Source organism: Bombus vancouverensis, chromosome 2 (assembly GCF_051014615.1).
Source record: "Bombus vancouverensis nearcticus chromosome 2, iyBomVanc1_principal, whole genome shotgun sequence".
NCBI lineage: Eukaryota > Metazoa > Arthropoda > Insecta > Hymenoptera > Apidae > Bombus > Bombus vancouverensis.
In genome coordinates this window covers 15,672,891-15,694,292 of record NC_134912.1, presented here as the reverse complement: position 1 = coordinate 15,694,292, position 21,402 = coordinate 15,672,891, and the positions used below count along the sequence as shown (strand labels likewise).

The following is a 21,402-nucleotide window of genomic DNA, read 5'->3' as shown; positions in this document are numbered from 1 at the left end:
TTTTGTGAAAGGAGAAAATTTTGATAGAAATTAAATTTTATTTTTAATATTACTTATAGTATTCAATAAATACTATTATATAATATTAAATAAAATATATGCTAACGTTCATGTAGGAAGAATGAACAACGAGAAACCAGTTTTCTGGAGCAGGTAATTATCATGCTTACGCAATTTCATTCTCCTGCCTCGTTGAATGAACGAAACTTAACGCGAATCACATTTAATCCTGTCTAAGTATTTTCCGAACCGGACCGTGACCTATTTCGTGTTTCAGAGTCAGCACAAAATCCGATCTATCGGAGTAGTTCAAAGTCAACTTTGATTTAACCCAAATACTTAGTAACTCGAAACGCATTGCTCGTATGTAACGAATGCGTGAAAATTCTACATCGAATTTGTACAATATATCACTTCCGATCATCATCATGGTGATTTTTATTTGTTGATCGATGTTTATAAACCGGACTATCTAGCTGTAAAAATCTATAAAAGAGATATATTGACAGGTTTATAGACGTTGAAAATAGATTAATCGCTTATGAAGGATGTTAAAGTTGATTTAAAATAAATGTTTATAACAGCGGCCGTAAGAAAGTCTGGTCGTTGTAAACGATTGATGTCTTGTCGTCACATTTCTAAAAATAAATAGCTTCTGTTTAAAAAGCAACTTTGAAACCTGAGGAATGTAACCTTGGGACAAATATTCCGTTAATCACAGCCCAAGTTTATGTTTTTCCTTCAAATCGAAATCTTCCTTCTCTTCTTTTAAATTTTCAACATCGCTCTAATTATAACTGCTAAAGATAATAGTAAGAAAAGATGAAAAATATGACGCGTCGTTCATAAGCTTCTTTTAATTCGAGGGTGAACCGAACGATTATTTCAAAGGTGATCTAATTTCGCGCCAAATAAGTATACGAGAAAAGTCGTCCGAAATGTGAAAGAAATGGAAGGTTCCTATACGAAATTTAATCGCGTTATCCGTAATCGAACGCCATTGATGATTGTTTAAACAACGACACAGAAGGGAGAGCATTCCCTTGGCTTTTTCCTCGCTTCTTCTTTGTCCGCGATTTCCGGGGGACGCGACGGGGCTTGCACGGCTGGACGCTCCTCGCTTCTCCGGCTACCCCCACCTCTCATCCCGGCGCCTAGCGTCGCACCAGGCAGTGGAAGGGATCGGGAAATGCAAGGACTTGGAACTTCGAGCGTTTCAGTTGCGTTCGAGCTCTCGGCTGTGTTGGGTCGAGTTCGAGTTGAATTCTATTCGGTTCTAAAATGAAATCTCAGTGAACACGGTACGAGATATTTCTTTTTTGTGTCTCAAGTCGTAATTAATTATTTTTTCGCATTCGTAGTATTTAGGACTGTTTATGTAAGTTTAATAATCGAGTGATAGAAATTTTTCTGTGTTCGGTGAAGAGTACATGTACTAGATTTTAACTAGATACGTAGGTAGCATGTATCTAGTTAAAGAAGTATGATTACGGTAGGGAAACATCTTGCGAATGGAATTGGGTTAAATATATATATGGTGATCGATTTCTGTAAAGAAAAGTCGGTTTAAAGATTGGAGATTCCGTGTCTTTGGAACGACAATATTTTCCTGTAAAGTTTTTTCTGCCAGAATGTCGCAAGATAGTCTTGTCGAACCTCTTTGCGCTGAACTTCTCAAAAATGAAATGATTTAACGTCCTTTTTTTTATTGCATTTGGTTAGACTTGTAATTCGAAAAAACAAATACGATTGTACGATAGATTTTTTATATTTCACTCTTATTTCAAATTTTCTTCTTATTTCAAACTTCATTTCCAATTTTTTATTTATTTTATTTTAAGTCGAAACAAGCGCATAGCAGTAAAAAAAATGTTCCATGTTAAAAGAAGCATATATTTACGTTTGCCCAGCCATTAAGATAACAGAAGATACAAGTACGTATATCGCGGTTTTGCCTTCGAAAAATTCGGAAGATCAGTTGTGAAAATTCAATTACGCAAACTTATCGTCGACTTGTTTTTCAAACATGAGCCCAGTCTCCCACTTTCCAACCCTCTCTACTCGTTCGGTCAATCACTGGATGTTCATTCAATCGGTTCGCCGCGTTTTTCCCTTGAACCCAGTCCAAATGGACTGGATCCATTCGGCTACTTGGGAGACGTTTCTCGTTGTCACGAATGCTCCAAGCGATAGAATGAATGGAAAATGCTTTTCATTTAAATAAGATTGACGTTATATGTCTATGCAATGTAAAAAAAGCTCTACGACTTCGGTGTCATTTAATTTCTGTTGATTAACTATTCTTCGCGTATCTAATCAACATAGATCTCGTCTTTTGAATAAAAGAATAAAATTACGAATATACTTTTCATATGCACCGATGCATACAAGTACACGGAATTATCACTAAACTTACCAGGCTCCGTCAAATAGCCAGTTTCAAAGTTTAATTTAAAATTGTACATTCATTGTTACTTCTTTCGTTCGTCTAACTTTATGTAAATTCTTATATTATCTGATTAATCAATTTCTCAACTATTCTTAATATAAGAATTAATATAAGAATTATAATATAAGAATTATCTGATTAATCAATTTCTCAATTATTCTTAATATAAGAATTTACATAAAGTTAGGCGAACAAAAGAAAAATAACATTAAGCGTAGAATTTTTAAGTTATTAAATTTTGAAACCGGTCATTTGATCAGACCTGATAAGATTCGTGTTAACATATGTAGAATCGTAAAGCACTTAACTCTATCTCACAGAATGTTTCTCCATATTTAACCGGCACGAGAATGTCCCAGTCATTGTCCCAGTTGCGCGAGACACTTATATACTGAAAAATATGGCAATTACTTTGTATCTAATATCGATAATTTCGATGGTATCTATTTAGAAATTTAAGGCTCAACGAGATTGACGAGCTGTATATTGTTTACGGTTAATCGACGATTCAGTCTCCGACTGAGATTGATTTTGGGAATAGAATAGGTTCGAAAATGGCGATGGTTATCCGAAAGATTAAAAATCACCCAGTTTGGCCGTTTTAAATGGTTCTTACAGGCAACTGTTGGTCAAGTTCCTGATTAATATACCTGATAATAATTACGAATTTAGTTTCCGAGTTGAAGTTGAAGCGACGCGATGCCAAGGATGGAAAAGTTTAGAGAATGGTGACGCTGGAAGATTAGGTAGGTTCTTTTTCAAGAGCATCTTGTCCGGTAACTCATTGAGAACGATAGGAATTTTTTACGGAAGTTTGACTTTAAAATTGAAGCCAGTAAATATTCACGAAGAATATAATGAAATTTCTTTCAAGCTTTATCATATTTACTTAAAGTGGTGAATCTTGTTAAAGTTAAGCAAAATTCTTTAAACCGCTACTTCATGTTAAGAATTATTCATTCTTAATCGATAAATTAATTAGAAAAACGCGATTTCTTTAGAATATTTCACAGTTTCATTATCTCCCATGCAATTTTCTTTTCGAAATCGAATACGTATATCTTTCTGTTTGGTATGCCTCGATATCGACAATATCGATGTCGTAAATATCAGGATTTCTTCTTTCTCATATCGAAATGCGACCATCCAATAAACACGTTCCAGTCTCGGTCCATCTGAAGATTCGGCAAATGTGACAAGTCTACTGACACCATTGAGCGTGACAGCGAAGCTAATACATCGTCCGCTGTGCCGATTTTTGATCATTTTTCGTTCGCGTCACATAGATCACTACAATTATTATCACGTTCTTCAAACTACTAATTTTTCCTATAACATATGTTTCGTATTTGTAAAATTATAAAAATCTTACGCAAAAAAAAGAAAGTATCGTAACTTTGCAGGGAACGAATAATTATCAATATTTAAGCAATCAGCGCACGATTAAAAGAAATATTCTGGGTCAGATTTAGCAAGGAAGTTGGAAATATCGTCCTGAATGAGAAGTTCGATATGGGGCGTAGACAACCCACGCAGCAGAGAACGTGTTAAAGCAAAGTTGAAACTTCTCGCGAGAGATCCGCGTTTCGCGAGAAGGCAAATATTTGTAAAAGGGAATTCAAGTTTTTATCAGAGGTCTGACGTGCTCTTCAGTGTCGACGTGAAGTAGTAGGTATACCTTCCGTTGTTTGTCGCGCTATAACCCGTTTCGCAAACTAGATCGCGCGTTTGTCTTTCAGAAGTTCTTAAGAAACGCAACGATGAGCGTTTCAGTTTGTCATCGTCCTCGGTAAAGACGTTGCATTGTTTCGCGTTGACGTAGCCGTAGTGGTTAAGACAGATTTACCATCTCGTGTAATGAGCGTATTCCTAGCGATACTTTCCATAGCGAAAGACGAAGGACAACGCTCTTCTCTTTTGAACGAAATTCGAATTTTCAAAATTTTCTCCAAATCCCGAGTGGAACAATTTTATTCTACGTTTAAAATATCGCTTATCATCGTTGCTTTCTACATGTTTCTGTATGTTTTTTGTTCATATTACGTTCATACCGAATCGAGTATGTAGAATCGAATATACAAGTTGGCGTAACGCGTAATTTCCAAACAGCGTGCCGAGCAAAGTGCATTCAGTGAGTCTAAAGCTTGTTAGTCAAATCCAATTTTAATATTTCCTGTTAACTAAAAGGTTTACTTTACCTTCCTAACGTCATTTTACCGAGTAACATAATTAACCTTTTCGCTATGGCCGCCTCTGCCGAAAATATATCGCTTGCGGTCCAAGTTACGCTGATAATGTTTTTCTTTCTCTTCGCAAGTTCTGCCTATTTACCGGTACACTCGATTTCGTCACTTGGAATATATCTTTTATTTTTTGCGACAAAATCCTCTGTAATGAAGATTTCATTCTTTTTAATTCTCATAATGGCGCGTCGGTTAAAGTGCAAAACTAGGAGAAAAAGATGGGACACGAAACGTTGTTTGAGCAGTCATCGAGTCGAGCGCGCCGAAGCAATTTCCCGGTAATTTCATGGTAAAGGGATGCAAGCGAACTTCTATGCCACCGTATTCTTAACTTAGAATCGAATTTCTACGGGACTCGATTTCTCTTTCGCCGCTGTTTCAGCAGACGAGAATATCGCCGTGAATTAAATCATTTTTGAAGGCTACGAGTTACTTTCTCGTTTGCGTTGCTTCAAACTTATTCCGTTTCATCCTATTTCAATTGAAAATGCCGCCGACTATCTGCAATTTTTCTTTCCCCATTAAATACAACTGAAGATCACAAGAGAAGAATATAACCAAAGTCGAAGATAATTAAAATCTAATCACAATGAAAGTTACATTTTCTGTTTTTTTTCTTTTTTTTTTTTGCAAGGATATAAAGGATTTGAAACAAAACGAAAACTGCCTTTTTATTTTTGGAATTATCGATCTGCTTGTGCATTAGACATCATCTATGCGTTTGTTTGGAAAGTTTTAGGATTGTTCGCATTCCTCGAAGCTTCTCCATCGCAAGAAATGTTCTAAGTGGCACCAATGTCGTTAAAGACCGCGGACTTATTTCAAACAAAGAAGACTCGACGATTTATTTTAGACAAAGAACGTTTACGACAGACCAAAGTTGAAGATAGTCTAACGGTTTAAGACGAACTATCGTCTCGATCTTCTGTTAGAGGAACGGATCATGTTCGGAGAAAATGGTCCTTTTACACTGAAATTGGAGTGGCCGACAAAAGTATAAACACGATCCAAGATAATACGGATTTTTAGTGATCTTCGTAAAAAGTAAAATTCCACGTTGAAATCTTTGTTTCTTCGATTGGAATATAGCACGCACGCGTTACGTTGCAACGTTATGTGAATCTACGTTGTACAACCCCCGTGGGTTATGCATGGATTATGCGAGACTATTTACAAAGGATATAAAACGAAATTGTAGCAGAAAGAAATTGTGTCTGTAGAATATTTTTGAATTTACTTTAAAATACCACGAAAGTAAATGGGAAACGCTTGCGGATTGCAAAACCAAAAAGGACACTTAGAGATTTATTGGCGTAAATAAAATGAAAGTTGAAAGCGGGCTCCTCTTGTTCGATACCTGCAATTAAAAGTTTAAGATTGACGTTCGAAAGGTATTTTAAATGCGAAATCCGAAATGTCAGATGTATAATTCGAAATTGTATACTTATACGATGTAATATACAGGAGAAACGAGGTGATGATTAAATATTTCCAGATATGTGACTAACAGAAGAAAATGCTAACATCACAGCAACGAGCTTAACGTGAAACGCTTCAACACCTTCTGTTGGTTTCATAATCTAAATCAGGGCGAGTCTGGAGCCGTGAAAAAACCCCTAGAAAACGCAGCGTTCTCGAGTCGTGCTCTTCTTCAATTTCTCTACTCAGACTCGTGGCTGACACCGGTCGCATATAATCCAGAGAAAGTTTCAGTGTCTTTCCACGCCTAGGAAGACGACGAACGTTGCTGAGATAGCTGTCGTTTTTACTCGAAACTTGAATCACGCTTTTAAAATTAGCACTGTTATAAATAATCCTGTATAAATATCGATTTCTTTTTCCTCTCTGTGACCAGTACGAGAGATCGTTAAGGGTGCAGTACGCGATGACGGTGATGATTTATCGAAGCTTATTGGATTGTAACGTGTGATGTGTGCGGTTTCTGATAACGCTTTTAATGTTCGCACATTTGAAAGCGTGTATTATTGCGGTTCTTTCGATGTCGCTAGAACGAAAGTCTCGGGGATGTTACGTAACTAAAGTTTAGAGCGCAGGGAACGTCGGTCTAACTCTGATAGAGGAATGATTAAAGTATATGATTTATGCGAATCCTTTGTTTCCTACCAATCGAACGATGATTGATAAATTGATTGAAATTTGACTAGAAAAATTCTGAACAGGAAGTTCAAATATAATCTCACTAGAAAACCAATGAATAGATAGAAATTAAAGTAAATATGCAGAGTGTTTCAAATGGACAGTACAACAATAATTCGAATGAATTCTACTATGGCTCGTGACGTGGATTGGTTTCGTAATAAGAACGTGACTTCGTTATATTTTAAATTTAGGATTTTTACGTTCTCTCGGATCCTCCGTCGTAACATAGTTATTTATGAATAGAGGGGATTCAAATTTTAATTAGATCTCTGTGAAATTGAAATTTTGCTGTATATATATGTGTAACTTATCCTAGATTACGAGAAAAATAGGTTGAGATATCCGCTATGGGTTCCCTAATAATTTTCTTTGACATTCTTAAGCTTTTGCATTTTGATTCTGTCGAGGATTAAATATTTTGCTAGAATATTTCAAAAATGTTCAATTTTTCCTCATATTTACCTCCTGTTTTCTCTCTCTTTTTAAATATTTCTTCATCGAAGGATCACAGTCAAGCGACATTGTCACGCGAATAAGTAGAAATTTCTTTCTGCTCGACCGATCGAGACGATTCTCGAGGCCGTGACCAGTGAAAAATGAAACGTTCGAGGGCAGAACGATAATTCATCGAAATGTCGTCGAAACTGTATCTCCAAAACCCATTGAAGAAGATTGATCGAAATAGGGACAATGCCTACCCAGCGAGAGAAATTTGTATAGGTAATCAGCTCTGTGATTTAAACGTTTTAATTCGACACATCTGAATAAGAAATTTGTATTTCATCTTGTTGTATCTTTAAGTCATTTTAATACTAATGACTGTACTATTAAATATTCGTGTATCAATCTTTTGCTAACATTTCACATAATATTGTGATTATCTTTTAATGTGATCAGAATAGCACTCGACATGACAGTCTAATTCAGTCTGTTTTTATGGTTCGCGTGCGAGCGACGTGAGTCTGACCGAAACTGACTTACATCACTGTCGCCGTCAATGGCTCATTAGTTAATCGTCACGTGTCCTCGATTAAGCGTGGAAAATGAATATCAATGCTCCGAAGTCGCAATCGTAGACGCGCGTGCGGATGTTGGGACGTGCTTTTCCATTCGCAAATCGGTTAGAAGCTTCTATTAGTTAAGCGGCTCTATTCTCGTGAAATTCGAGGAGCGTACAGGATATTCCACGCAATCATAAGTGTTACAATAGAAATGCAAAAAGTAGTACGACATGTACACGTATAGAGAAACACGAGAAATAACTGAAGAAACCTTCACATTTAAATGCTAAGGACATTATTGCCATTATTAACAGTAATTAAACATAGTATCTACTTCCTTTTAGCGAATTCACTGTTTTAAGGATTGTACGTTTAAACAGCGCATTATACAGATAAAAAAGAGACAATTTCTTGAAGGTCTTGATAATGGAACGCATTACTGGAAAAAAAATGGAGGCCACGGATGTTAATTTGGTCGTTGAATAGCTGCGCTTCTGCCATTTAACCATGAGTCACCAAAGTGGTCGACCGATAACTTCTCTCCGGCAGTTATTTTCCAAAGCATTATTCATCGATGTGCCCATTTCAGAGTTTACTAACTGACTACAATCAAGAAACTCTCTAACTCTCTACAACCGGATAACTCCCTCTTTAATCGTGGCGTATCAACATTTACGATTTTCTACATAAATCCACGTCACGTGCTCTTTCTTCCTCCATTCCTTACATTTCACGTGCATACTCCAAATTCGCTTCTGTGACCGCAAATCTTAAGGAAATCCAGTTACGTGCCAGACCAAACAAACTCTGGACCATTTATGGTTAAGTTGTGGTGGGGATAGCGACCTTGGGCAACTGAAACTCGTAACTTGTTCTACTCCAGATACACGACTCTCTCGTCCATTCAGTTTGTCGTTGAATTTTTAACGCGTTATACGTTTCTCTCCTCTTATAGTACATGTCTAGTATCCACATTTAGTTTGAGGGTGTTTCGTGCAATGTGAATTGACTCGACGCTTCTAAAAATTTTAGACGAGCAAATATCTTATTTTAATTTATAAGTGAAGAGATTAAAAAACAAATTTAGATCCAATCGGACTAACGTTAAGTAACTTTGTTACTCCTACCTATGTACATCTATTTTAATTTACGCAATGAAAAGCTCCACCTAAAAAGCGAGTTACATGTACATACACAACTGTCGAGTAATTCTATTATATTTCCACACGCGTATCCATTAAAAAAGCTCGTATGACAAAGGTTTAAAAATACGCGTCCTAATAACACGAAACACCCTGTATCATCGATACAGGACATACTATCAACGAGCAAGTTACTCATTATTTTACAATCAATTAAGAGGCAATATTTGCCACGGAACGCCTTGGTATTGGAGCGTTTTTTCAGTGCCGTGAAAGAACCGGCGAGGTCGGCCACGTTGTTGACGCCAGTCACGTACGTTTATTATCCGTCTCCCTTGCCTTAACGACGTCACTTTAATGAGATGCTCAGTTAAGCATAAATTTCGATCGACGGCGTGCGATTGATCCCTGCGATGCTGCCTTCGTGTTTGTCTTTCATCCGCGTATGTATATACTTACGTGTGTATAATCGTTGATGAAAGTTTCGAGCAACGAAGGCGCGGTTCGTCGGAACAAACGCGCTCGCGCCCGCTCACTGACGTAAGCCACGATGATTTAATTTATACAACCTATGAAAAACCTTGTTTGCCACGCGCCCGTTACATCTTTAATACCCTTCATCCAATTACGATTACTGCATTAAAACGCGTCTTATCGCGTTTTCCCTTTCGTTATGTAAATTCTCTATCCACGTTTTTTACCCAGATTCGAAAGTCTTACACGTGTTGTCTGGCGAAAACACGTGTCGAGATAGACTCGAGCATTTCTGCGTTCGCTTTTATTAGAGTTTTGATATTCCTTGGAATCTTATTTTCTTTTATTCCTCGATATTTTATCGATCCATAGCCGTAGAATATAATAAAAGCGCGAGAGAATAATACAGCTATTGACAAATATGATAATTTCAATTCACGGAGCAGAACATTATAAAATGAGCGAAAAGATAAACACGAATATGGAGCGTTACACAAAGTCTTGTTTTTCACAATGTGAACAACTATGTTACGCAAATCTATTCTCATAAATCGACTCCTACACGTTAGCACGCTTCAATATGCATCGAACGACCATAGTACGTCTTCCTATTCATTTATTCGATCACCTACGTGTGATCTCATTCACTGATTTTTTGCATTTCCTTTTACAAGACCAACTTCGATAATGGATTAATAACATGAAAGTTAATCTTTGTTTGAATTATTCACCAAAAGAATTGAAATTTTCATCCGTTGATAACGCGATAAAGCTAAATGAAACGGGGTAATCTAGCTTTAATTTAACTTGTGGGGAATGAAAGAACAGTGGAACGTTCTATCAAATGTCACGTATTAGAAGAAATACAGTTACGTATGTGCGTACAAAATTTCTAGGAAATGATGACGCACAATTCGTGCTCAAAATACTGCATGTGTTCGATACATTTATGAACATTTCCACGTGTTGATAAGCGAAGCTCCCAATTACATCCTATCGATTAATTTTTTTCCAATATTTATTTTTCGCACTTACAGTGCGATCGCATGAATTTTGTATTTTTATAATAATAATCGAAGCTGGGATAAAATTTTCATCATTTCAAAATGAAAAGAAAAATATTTGCGCTGCAAACGGAAATTTATTTCTTTCGTTGTCGTCCTGACGTTATCGATACGAATATGTTACCTGTTAACAAATTTTATGAATTTTAAATATTTGAATATTTATTTCGCATTTGCGTATGAAATATAGTTCAAATGTACTGTTCAAAATTCTAGTATGTATCGAATATTCCATATGTTTGCCATAGGGTGTTGATTGCAAATTCTATAATATTATTCTATAGTTAATACTAAAAATACACTGTGAAATATTAGTTCGTTTTGTTTACTATCTCGTTATCACATACACGACGTACGCATATTTCCTAATTCAATGCAAACCTTTATTATTCATTATTGTATCTACTTTCAAGTGGTTTTTAATCTTATCAGCTCGACGACAGCGACATTGAATAGTATTTTGTTAAATAATCATTCTACTGCTATTGCATTTACCTATCAGTCTGACAATGAAATTTAATTTAGCAAAAACTTACCAACAGTATAAGAATCATTGCTATTGTACAAACTAACGCAATTTTACCTCAGCGTAAAACGAAACATCAATATCATATCATCGTCGCATGCATACGAAAATTCCCTCTTCTCTAGATCGTATCTTTCTCTGACAATTTTCCAAATAATTAAGCAAACTTCTATGTACTGCTGGATCGAATCCTCAAGAAATCGCACTGCGCAAGAAAACAGACGATAAATATCGCGGATGCTCGGAACTCGGCGGTCATTTCTTTAATCGCGCTTGAGGGCTCAATAAATCGAGCCAAATTTACGATCCCAGTGTACTAGCATGTTCGATGCACGCTCGTTATTTCCTCGCACACATAAGTCGGAAGCCACGGGTTACGAGTACTGCCTAACGCCATTGTGTATTATTTCGACCCTGAAAAAAGAAAACTGCGGTACAGTGTGCGGCCGGTTATGAAGCTCCATATTTCGTTCGTAAATAATGTCTCGTTGGTTTTATCGCGCGAAACGTCTGAAGAAATAATCGGGACTGTTGCGACCGTTCGGGTATAGATGTATGTAACTTACAGTCTTATGTTTTTCTCGAAGAATTAGCGTTAAATCGGACGATTCGCTTGCTGGCGTATTTCTTTTCTTTTCTTTTTAATTGGATCTCCCACAGGCTTGGGTTTATATAAATAAAATATCAGTATCAATAGAGTAGGTATCGCTCTTTTGGCGGAATTTCAAATATGCAACAAAGTTCGGAGATTATTAATTTTGAGAAAATTATCCACAAACACATTTAGGTGTTTGTTCCCTCTAAGAATACTATTGATACACCTTTAGTGTCTTGTACTTACATGAGTACATATTATGATACGGCAGAATATTCATAGTTGCGTTCTAAAAAAAGGATGGTGACCTTGAGATCTGAAATGACGCCATCTTGACAGAAATAATTTATTGACTTTAACATTATACTTTTCTCATTAACCATTTTCTCATATGTTTTCGTACTACTAGAGGCAATGGGAACGTCTGGAGTGATCATGTCAAATAAAATATACTGTATATTATTGAAAAGGCGGGAAAAAACACTATAGAACATTTGGCAGGGATCATGTTAATGTAGTTCAATGCCTTGAGGATTGTTTGTCGTGGATCGTGAATATTAAACGCAGCTGGGTCGAGAAATCTTCCGATGAGACATTGTCTTGGTTAACTTCTGCGTTTCGCTCGCGCGATATCAGTTTCTTGTAATTAGGTTAATGTACTTTCAGAAGTAGCAGAACTTTATCAAAGAACAAGATTTCTTTGACACGCTCTAATTTTCCATCACTTTCATTCTTATTTCAACCTTTCTTTTATAAATAATTTCTTTTATCAAATTTGATAATACAACGTCGAACTTTGTCTTACATATGAAAAACTTCTTTATCAAGGATAGTTGAACATAATATTTCTCTTAAATAATAATTAAATATGAATCATAAAAAGTAACATTTGTCGTTTATAAAATAATCTTACAGCAGTACGTACGGTCGATTCGTAGAAATATTTATTTATGCGCGCAACGAAAAACGATCTTTTAGTCGTTGGAATTGAAACAGTGACGCGAAGGAACATGGAAATATATCGAGTGGAATATAAAGCTTCCCACGCACGCGACGTTCAAATGATTGGTTGAGTTTTCTGATATTTGGTGCAGCCAAGAATGATATCTGGTCTTGGAACTCTGGTTATACAGTGAAATATACCTGCGAGTGTGTAAGGAGTTGATAAATTTCCGGAAGTTCGGGTGGGTATTCGTGCCACGATTCCGAATCACGAAAGCGAATTATTCGAATGCTTTGAACAGCCTTTCAGTGAGAATACACTTTTCCAGACGTTCTGCGATATGAATGTGAGCTCCACGTTTTTTTTTCTTTTTTTTTTTTTGACAATATATTTGTGGGAATAATTCACGCCGTAATGTACTTAAATGTCTAAGATCGTGAAAGTGCGAGATCGATCTTTTTTTCTTTTATTCGCAAAAGAATGTTTCCCTTCAAGACAAATTGTTGAAAATTCCATAAAATTATACTATCGATTTTGAATAATAGATAACGGAAGAAACGTCACGTTTCATAAAACTTATCATTTAAACATTGTTATTAATTTACTGCGAGAATGTAATTCTATTTATATTTCCGCGTTACATCATTGCGGTTTCCTATCGAACCAACCGGAACTTTATTTAGTTTAACTTCGCATATTGGGACTTGATCCGTTTCCATAGGTAACTCGATGCAATAGCAAATATTCAAAGCGTACAATATCAAAAGCCGTCCGTGAAATTCTAACAGTGTGAAATCTGTTAAATATCATGTGGGAAATTTATGACAGATGTAAAGCCATGGAAATAGTTTGAAAAATACGGCAGATGCTTTCTGTATTTTATTTTTATTTTTTATATATATATATATATATATTACTACACACTTTATTCGATATTTAAAAATACATATCAAAACAATTTATTATATTTAAAAAAACGTTGATATAATATATTGCTATCGTATGAGTATTTTCACCTGGAAACCTTTTCGACATATAGCAAATCCAAAGCTTTTACCGGAAACGGTCTACACCAAGGTTCGGTTAACATGGGAGGTTTACCGATATTATTGGCACGAACCGCTAGACTATTTTTCACTCGATACAGCGAAAGGACTGTTTAAAACACACGCGAATGCAAGATGGGTGTGGTGTGTGAACTACGTTCTCATGACTAATTCAATCAGGTCACCGGTTGTTTATTGGATTGCAACTAGAGACGCTCTATCGATTGAAATTTACTCCGACGAGTGAGAATAAATAATCGTATGATGCAGTGATGCCATGTTAGTATTATTTCTAACTGTTATATAAATCCAACTGTACATCTATTAGATAAGCAAATGAAAGAACATTTCAAAAATATAAAGATACTGGGTAATGAGTAGAAATTAAATTTATTCTTATAACGTGATTAATGGTAGATCGCGTTATGTGTAAATGTCAAACTGTCGATTATAACGATATATGCGAACCAGCTAGAGACCTTGATCAGCGGCAGTCTTTATCCCATATTAAGCTTTAGATCTATCGAGGGGTGGTTTTATTGCAATGGCCTTGCTACCCTAATAGCTTCTTCAATGCGTTGTTTCAGATCATCTGTTACAGCCATTTCTGTTGAATCCTACCTATTTGTCTCTTATAGCATTTGATTATCTCGATATACGGACAAACGAAGCGACCAAGAGCCATCGAGCAATCTCGACCCAATTATTGCATTTCCTATCCCTCTTTCTTACTACGCACACTTTCATTTCTTTGATAATATCTGAATCTCGCTATGTTTAACAAGTAATTTAATTTCGATATTTAGTTATATTATCCACGTGTTTCTGCTGCATCTGTTCAATCGTCCGTTCTTCTTTTCTCTATCTCGATCGAACTTGATTTTTTAATCAGGACGTAAATTCTTAAAATTTTCACACACGGTTCTAAGGTCAGTAGCACAATATCTTTCAGTTTAGAGACATATAAACACACTTCTAGCGATCCTCGGAGGATCTTGCAGCTATCCGTGAGTCAGTTGCACAGGGAATTTTGGCGATGGTCCAGTGGCGCATATTCTAAAAATTCCGCCGTATTTCTACCCTAGAGAAGGGGGATAGAAAACGAGCAAGCGAAGAGTCGTAATCGCGATCGTCCTCGTGGCCTGTTTCGATTTCGGCAAGGAACGCGCTCGCCTTCGAGAACCGAACCTTCTCTCTTTTGTCTCCCCAAGCGTTTTTAGCCTCGCGATCGTTCCAGAGGACGTTGTCCTGTCTGAAATGAGAGATGCCTCGCGAAACTCGTTCTGAATTCTGAACTGACTTATTCTCGGACAACTTATCGAAAATGTTCGTTAGAGTTGAAATGTGGTAGAGTTGAATATTAACGAAATAATTAGAATTGGATTTTTAGGCAAGATTTGAGTTACTGCAATAAATTTCTTCAATTCGAATAAATTAATCCAACAATTAACAGTTATCGATTATCATGTTATCAAAGTGAAAATGTATTTAAATTTGTTTTGAAGCCGATTGTATATATAGGAAGTGCTATTTCGAAAGTTAGGACATATTTTACATCTCAAAGCGAACAATAAATACGTGTCTTAAAAATATTTATTTTTATAACACGGTTATTTTTAACTCGAAGCACCAGTCTACGTAAAATCTTAGAAACGGCCTTCATTGCCACGTCGATACGGTATATCATTGATTTTCTCACGTATTTGAGTATCCTCTTGACTGATTTCTTATTCCGCCACACAAAAAGGTTTTTCCTTTTTTTTATATAGAAAAGCCTAAACTTAAACAAATCGGATGTAAATAGACCGACGAGATTTTTTACTTATCCCATACTTTGCATTGCCAAAACATGTAAAAGAAGAAATGAATTATACGTTCTCCTTTGTTATTCGCAAGCAGAATATTTATTCGAAGTTATCCCAAGATATCTTCGTGCTTTGTCCATTACATTTTGCACCACATGTCTGCGCAGAAATATGAAAAACGAAATATGTAGTAATCGTTTCACACGACACTTTTCTTGAGCCATTCATTCTGCATACTTCATATCTGCTCGAAGTAGGATAAAAATGCCTTCGTACCTTCGAAGAATTCCACAAATGCAAGCCATTAACATAGAATTCTTCTTCTTCTTTTCCCTGTTACCCTGCGCATTGCTTCTTTTTCCAATAATTCGCCCAAAAATACTTTTGTTATGAAAAATATCTCATCCATAATCACTGTCTCGATTCTTCGTGCATTTGACAATCGAATAATCAAATTTTACATATAACGTCAAGCTGTGTTCGCAATCCTTTCATATTCAACGATATGCCATGCATAAATGTTAGCAAAAGCGATATTTTTATACGACAACAGCGTCATCTTCGATCATTAAATTCCAGCGTCGAATAAACGAATCCGTTCCATGAAGATACATCGCCCGCTCTTATCAGCCCTCTCAAACGCCATCCAACGAGTACAAACTCGTTTTATTCGAAACCATTTTAAAGCTACCTCGGTGAATTGCATCGTGCCATATGATCACGAAAGTTACCCGGATTAATGAAAAATCCAGTAATTCGCGTAGAAAGGTGTTTGAACGATGTTTAAACGTGTCCCCGATTTCGATTTCGATCGAGGAAGCACGCGTTTAGGGGTGAGTATGTGCTTAGATTGGAGTGGCATCGTCGGTACGGTGCACTAAAATCTTCTCGGTCGAAATCGCAAGCGGGGACTCTTTATTTAGACGTCGGCGAATGATTGTTCCCCCCAGAATACTGCGAAAGTGAGAAAGAAAGAGAGAGAGAAAGAAAGTGTGTGAGAGAGAGAAAGAGAGAGAGAGAGAGAGAGAGAAAGCTGTGGTTCAGCTGGAGCTCGCGCGAATCGAGAGCGACTCAAGTTCAATGATAATCGAGACGGACTTGGCACGCGTCACCGCGACCGGATTCCCTCTTCGTTGATCTTGGACCGATAGTGGCGCCACGCTAACTACAGACATGGCGTCGATCATGTTTCTGCGCGGAACAGATGGATCTGCCAGCGAGACGACGACTCTACAACGTGTGTATTACCTCGTGTTCATCGAACAGTCCTAAAAAAATGCATTAAGACGAATCGTTTGCTCGAACAGAAACTGTGAGACAATTTCGATTGAAAAAGACTTTGAATATTTTCGGAAACAAAACAGAAAAAAAAAGAAAAAAGAAAAGAAAGGAAAAATAGAGAAAAGAAAGGAGTAGAATTAACAGAGACAGAGTAGTTGTTATCGGTGGAGGGGTGAAGTTTGAGGATAGTTGTTGGGATTGACCAAGGACGAGAACACCAGGCGATAATTGGTGTCGCAGCCGGTGTTCGATGAGAACCGAACAAGATTTGGTGCATACCCAGCGTACGTGAAAAGATCCTCGGGCACGAGGACGGGGCGCCGAAGAGATCGTCTTCAACCACGACGATCACGACGACAGCGATGCTGCGCTCGCCGGCGCGCGTCGTTCTCCAGGATTCTTCCGCCTCGACGTCCTCGACCCTGTCGGCGCCACCGACGCCGGTCCACCACGGCGCTGCTACCAGCTCGACCGTCTCCTCGCGTCTTTCCCTCCTCGACACCTGCCACAGGAAGATCAGGTTCTTCGGCGAGCTTGTCGCGTGAGTCCCTCCGTCTAGTTCCATCTCGTCTCTAGATCTCTATGTACATACATATATATCTATATATCTATCTATATATATATATATATGTTTATATTTCAATATTGTACGTGTACACATGTGTACTTGTACGGAAATGTCTTCGACATAGAGGGCTCTGGCTTGACGTTGAGTAGTAAATGGCTACTAGCCACCTATTTATGGAAATAGGGAACAAATCGAGTCCGACTTAAGGTTAGGCCAGTATTTCTCATACCGGAAGTTCCGAGTGTAATATCGTAGAAGTAGAAGGAAGATTGTCAGCAAACGATCTATTGTAAAATTAAATTATACATTACGTATAGAACGGTTCACTGAAATAATCGGGCTTAGGCAGCTCGTTGTGGTAGAACGTTTTATCAGAAAGTCTCTCTGATAATTTTCTATGTTATTTTCTTTTTTTTTTTTTTTTTGTTTAAGTGGAACGATCGTGGAACCTTCTACCTAAATTTGAAGTAGCATCCTACTATCTTGAGTCTAACCAATGTGGTCGCTTTTGGATTATAAGTAAAAACTAAAGTTCGAAGTAATTTGAAGACGTAGCTGTAGGAACTGTTCCACTTTCAAGAAGTTTCTGAAAGAAAGAACAGGGAAAGAGCCGCGAGTCGTGCAATCTGGATCATTGACGGATTTTTTAAAACTTATTTTTAGCAGTTAAATGCTACATCCCTGCATTGTCTAGTGAAATATCGAGAATCAGAAGGCTGCTACGCCCTGACAAATTTTACATAACATATTTTTATTAGCTTGAATGTAACAGTGAAATATAACGTACTAGCCTTCTCATAAAGATATCTTTTTAATCTAAATGTTTGTCGCAGCTTTTTGTGATGCAAATTGCATTTCTTATTCAAAGACAAGCCAGTGTCCGTCGTTTGGAGACATTTTGCATATGCATGGTGTAAAATTAAAGCTGTTGCGAGTCAACATCTCAACGACTACAAAAAATAGAAATTTTTGTATTATTACGCCCGCTTTGGCATGAACGTGTCTTGGTATTTTACATTAAAATTCATTATAATTCATATGGTACGAGAGAACAGAAATATCTTTAAAAGATTAAGTATTTAATACTTCGTACATTAAAAAGTATAATGAAACGTAAATTTCATAGTTATTGAGATATTATCTCTCGACGTCTTTTATTTTTATACTATGCACGAAGGATTAACAGGAAACACCGATGCAACCGGAAATAGGATAATGCCACCATCGAATTCATGAAAAGAAATTATTTTATTATGAAAAAAATTGTCTTACTTCCGATTGTATCATGATTTTTCATCTACCTTGTTATATATATATATATATTTCTCTGTATGGCCGGCTGAAAATTGTTCGTTATGTTTTATTGCATGGCATACATATGTACTTCTCTGATTGAGCATCGAAAATCGAGAATTCTTCATTGTTTAACGCTTTGCTGGTTTAGGTTAGGTATAATATATTTCCAGGTTTCTTTTTTTTTTCTATTTCGAATCCGTCGCTTATTCGGCATAAAGATCAAACATTATATCGAAGTGAAGCCAATAATTTTGAAAATCTCTGGAAACAAATTTTAATAGAGCTGAAAATAGGAGTACATTCGTTCGGGAAAGGGAACCTTTCTTGTTACACGATATTAAAATTGGAAAAGTTAGGTGTGTTACTTCGTCAATAAACGTGCATTATCGTTACGAGCTTGTAATCTAATATCACGTTAAACGCGTCAATTTTTTCGTCGATCTTTTATCGTTGCTTCGAATGTATCATTTTCTCGTTCGATCTTGTGTAAATGATCTTTTCCAAGATTTTGTTATAAAAATTGTTTGTATCTGGAATTTTTATTTATGCAACGTTACAGAACTGATTTAGACGCAATAGCATTGTATCATTTCTTTAGTTCTCTCTATGCAAGAGAATTACATTGCACGTATCAGTGTTATAATAAAATTCAAAATGGTGAGTCCACAGTCAGACGACAGCGTACGTTGAACTTAATGAAATATCTTCAAACAGTGTAGAAGAACTGCTATACATCATTCAAAGATTTAGAACACGCAAGTTTTTCTGACTCGCATAAATGCAATACATACTTGCAACATATACCGAGAACCGGCGAAGAAAGATAAGTCGGTAACACGCTTGAGCAGTGGCCGGTGGCGATTAAGCAGGAAAAAGAGAGCGCGCAAGAAAATCCAATCGCATTATTATGGCGGCATTTTATATTATTAAGGTTTGAAGTCGAATGGAATTTTTCAAGTATACCTAGTGTTCACATTGTCCAGATCGATCTTGATCGACAGGAATTTAATGGAAGTTACCAGAAAATGTTTAAGTGAACGATTTTCCATTAGATAAATAGAGTAGACATAAGGATCGTTACGAAGATTAAATATTTTGAACGCTCGAGGCCAATAAAATATTATTAGTTTTCATAGTTCTGTTTTAATACATCACGTGAGAAGACATCTGGATTAGATCGACAAATCTCGAACAAGGTAGGTGTAAGAAAACCTGAATTTTAAGAGTCGCAGTTATCGCTATTTTTCTTCTTTGATTTTTAAGCTTTTGGAACCAAACAAATTTGAATTAAAAGAGAAAAAGATGAACAGATATTAAAAAAAAAAAAAAAAATGAAAGGATAAGAATCTTCGATACGATAATAAACTAATAAATAGTTGGCCTCGAGCAGTCAGATATTTTCATCTCTGTCGTAGTTTCTAGCGGCGACTGGATGTTTTATTGTTTTGCGATATCTGGTCAAAACTGGCAATAACCAAAATGACGAAAGAGCGAAAAGCGGAGGATGGTCAACGAAATCAATTTGGAAGAGCAAGTTCGGCCAGTTTTTTCCAAACAAACGCAGCTTCTTTCCGGTGGCATGAGCTTCTATAATATAGAGGAAAGGACCGATGCTTTGTCCCGTGTAGACGTGGCTGAATTTTGTGGCTCTCTGGTTATACTGCATGCGAATAGAGCATTTTAGCGGCTAACAGGAAAATGATTACACAATTCCTTGTTAGAGTTTAGATACAAAATGAAAACATCGAACAGACACTCGTCGCCACTTTTCTCGAACAACAGTTCACGATCTTTTTTTATTTCACTTTTTATTGTGATTTGCTATTATTTGTTATCTCTCAGTTCTCTACGTACTTTATTAAGTCTCTGAGAGGTACGAACTAACTTCTTGTTATTTCTTTCGAATATTTGTATTCGCTGAAGGATTGAACATTGAAAAACGATTCTTCGTCAGAAATATTTGTCGAAATGATCATTAGTATTCTGTGCTCGTAATTAACTTCTAATTCTATGTGATACAAATAGATAACAAATTTTTACCTTGTATCAATCTTTTTTAAAAGAATTCTATTCAAAATCGGCAAGTCTAGCGGTAAAACCTGTCTCAAACAATGGTGTATCATTAATCAAATTCACCGCAGCCTTGAAGATCTATAGCACATTCGAAAAACATAGAAATCAAATAAACTACTTCATCGGTTGACCTAGAATCCGACGACCTAGAATCTGGCGATCTAGAAAAACATGCAAAATCGAAATTAAAAGAAGAAGAGAGAAGAAACTAGAAAAATGAATCGATTACGTTCGGTTCTAATCAAACTTTGATTCATTTCCTGTTTTCGTAGCAGAAGTCGAGCAAAGTTTGTAAGTTGAGCGTGAAAAAACATGTGCCATTGCATTGATTCGATTGAGGAATGCGGCGGGAATAAAGGAACTTTAATCAATTAACTTTTGTCCGGGAAGAAGCTTCATTTGTTCTTAGGAGAGGAAGAACGAAGAAAACGGCAATAAGAAAATGTCCGACCAACGACTCAAATGATAGATTAAAAGCGAATTGAATGGAGCTATTCGTAAAGACCATTTGCTCCTGTACAAATCCGATAATTCGTTAATCTGATTAGCCAACCGGTGCTAGTCGATTAAAGATGTAATGTTCTGTGCACAATGTGATTAGCAGTCGTTGCTCATGAAGCGCAATTAGAATGTAGAACATGAGTTAACTGTGATATCGACGAGTTTGCGGGTCGTAATGCTGTCTTTGTCTTCGTCTTTGTTCTAAATCCGACCACAAAAAAATATTTTCGTATTT

General features: G+C 36.6%; 1 protein-coding gene across 8 annotated transcripts in view; it reads left to right on the top strand.

The window, feature by feature from the left end:
* Mob2 (MOB kinase activator 2) overlaps positions 1–21,402 on the top strand; it is a 64,662-nt gene that overhangs the window by 32,815 nt on the left and 10,445 nt on the right. For 2 of the 8 annotated variants that reach the window (XM_076627712.1, XM_076627711.1), the window contains exons 1-2: positions 1,230–1,378; positions 16,653–17,270. The exons of 2 other annotated variants lie outside the window; for them this stretch is intronic. In XM_076627712.1, coding sequence (XP_076483827.1) covers positions 17,092–17,270 — 179 coding nt within the window. In that variant the 5' untranslated portion in view covers positions 1,230–1,378; positions 16,653–17,091. Of the gene's footprint in view, positions 1–1,190; positions 1,493–16,643; positions 17,271–21,402 lie in introns of those variants that run through there. 4 more of the 8 variants (XM_033344824.2, XM_076627710.1, XM_033344828.2 and 1 more) reach the window with 4 other exon arrangements.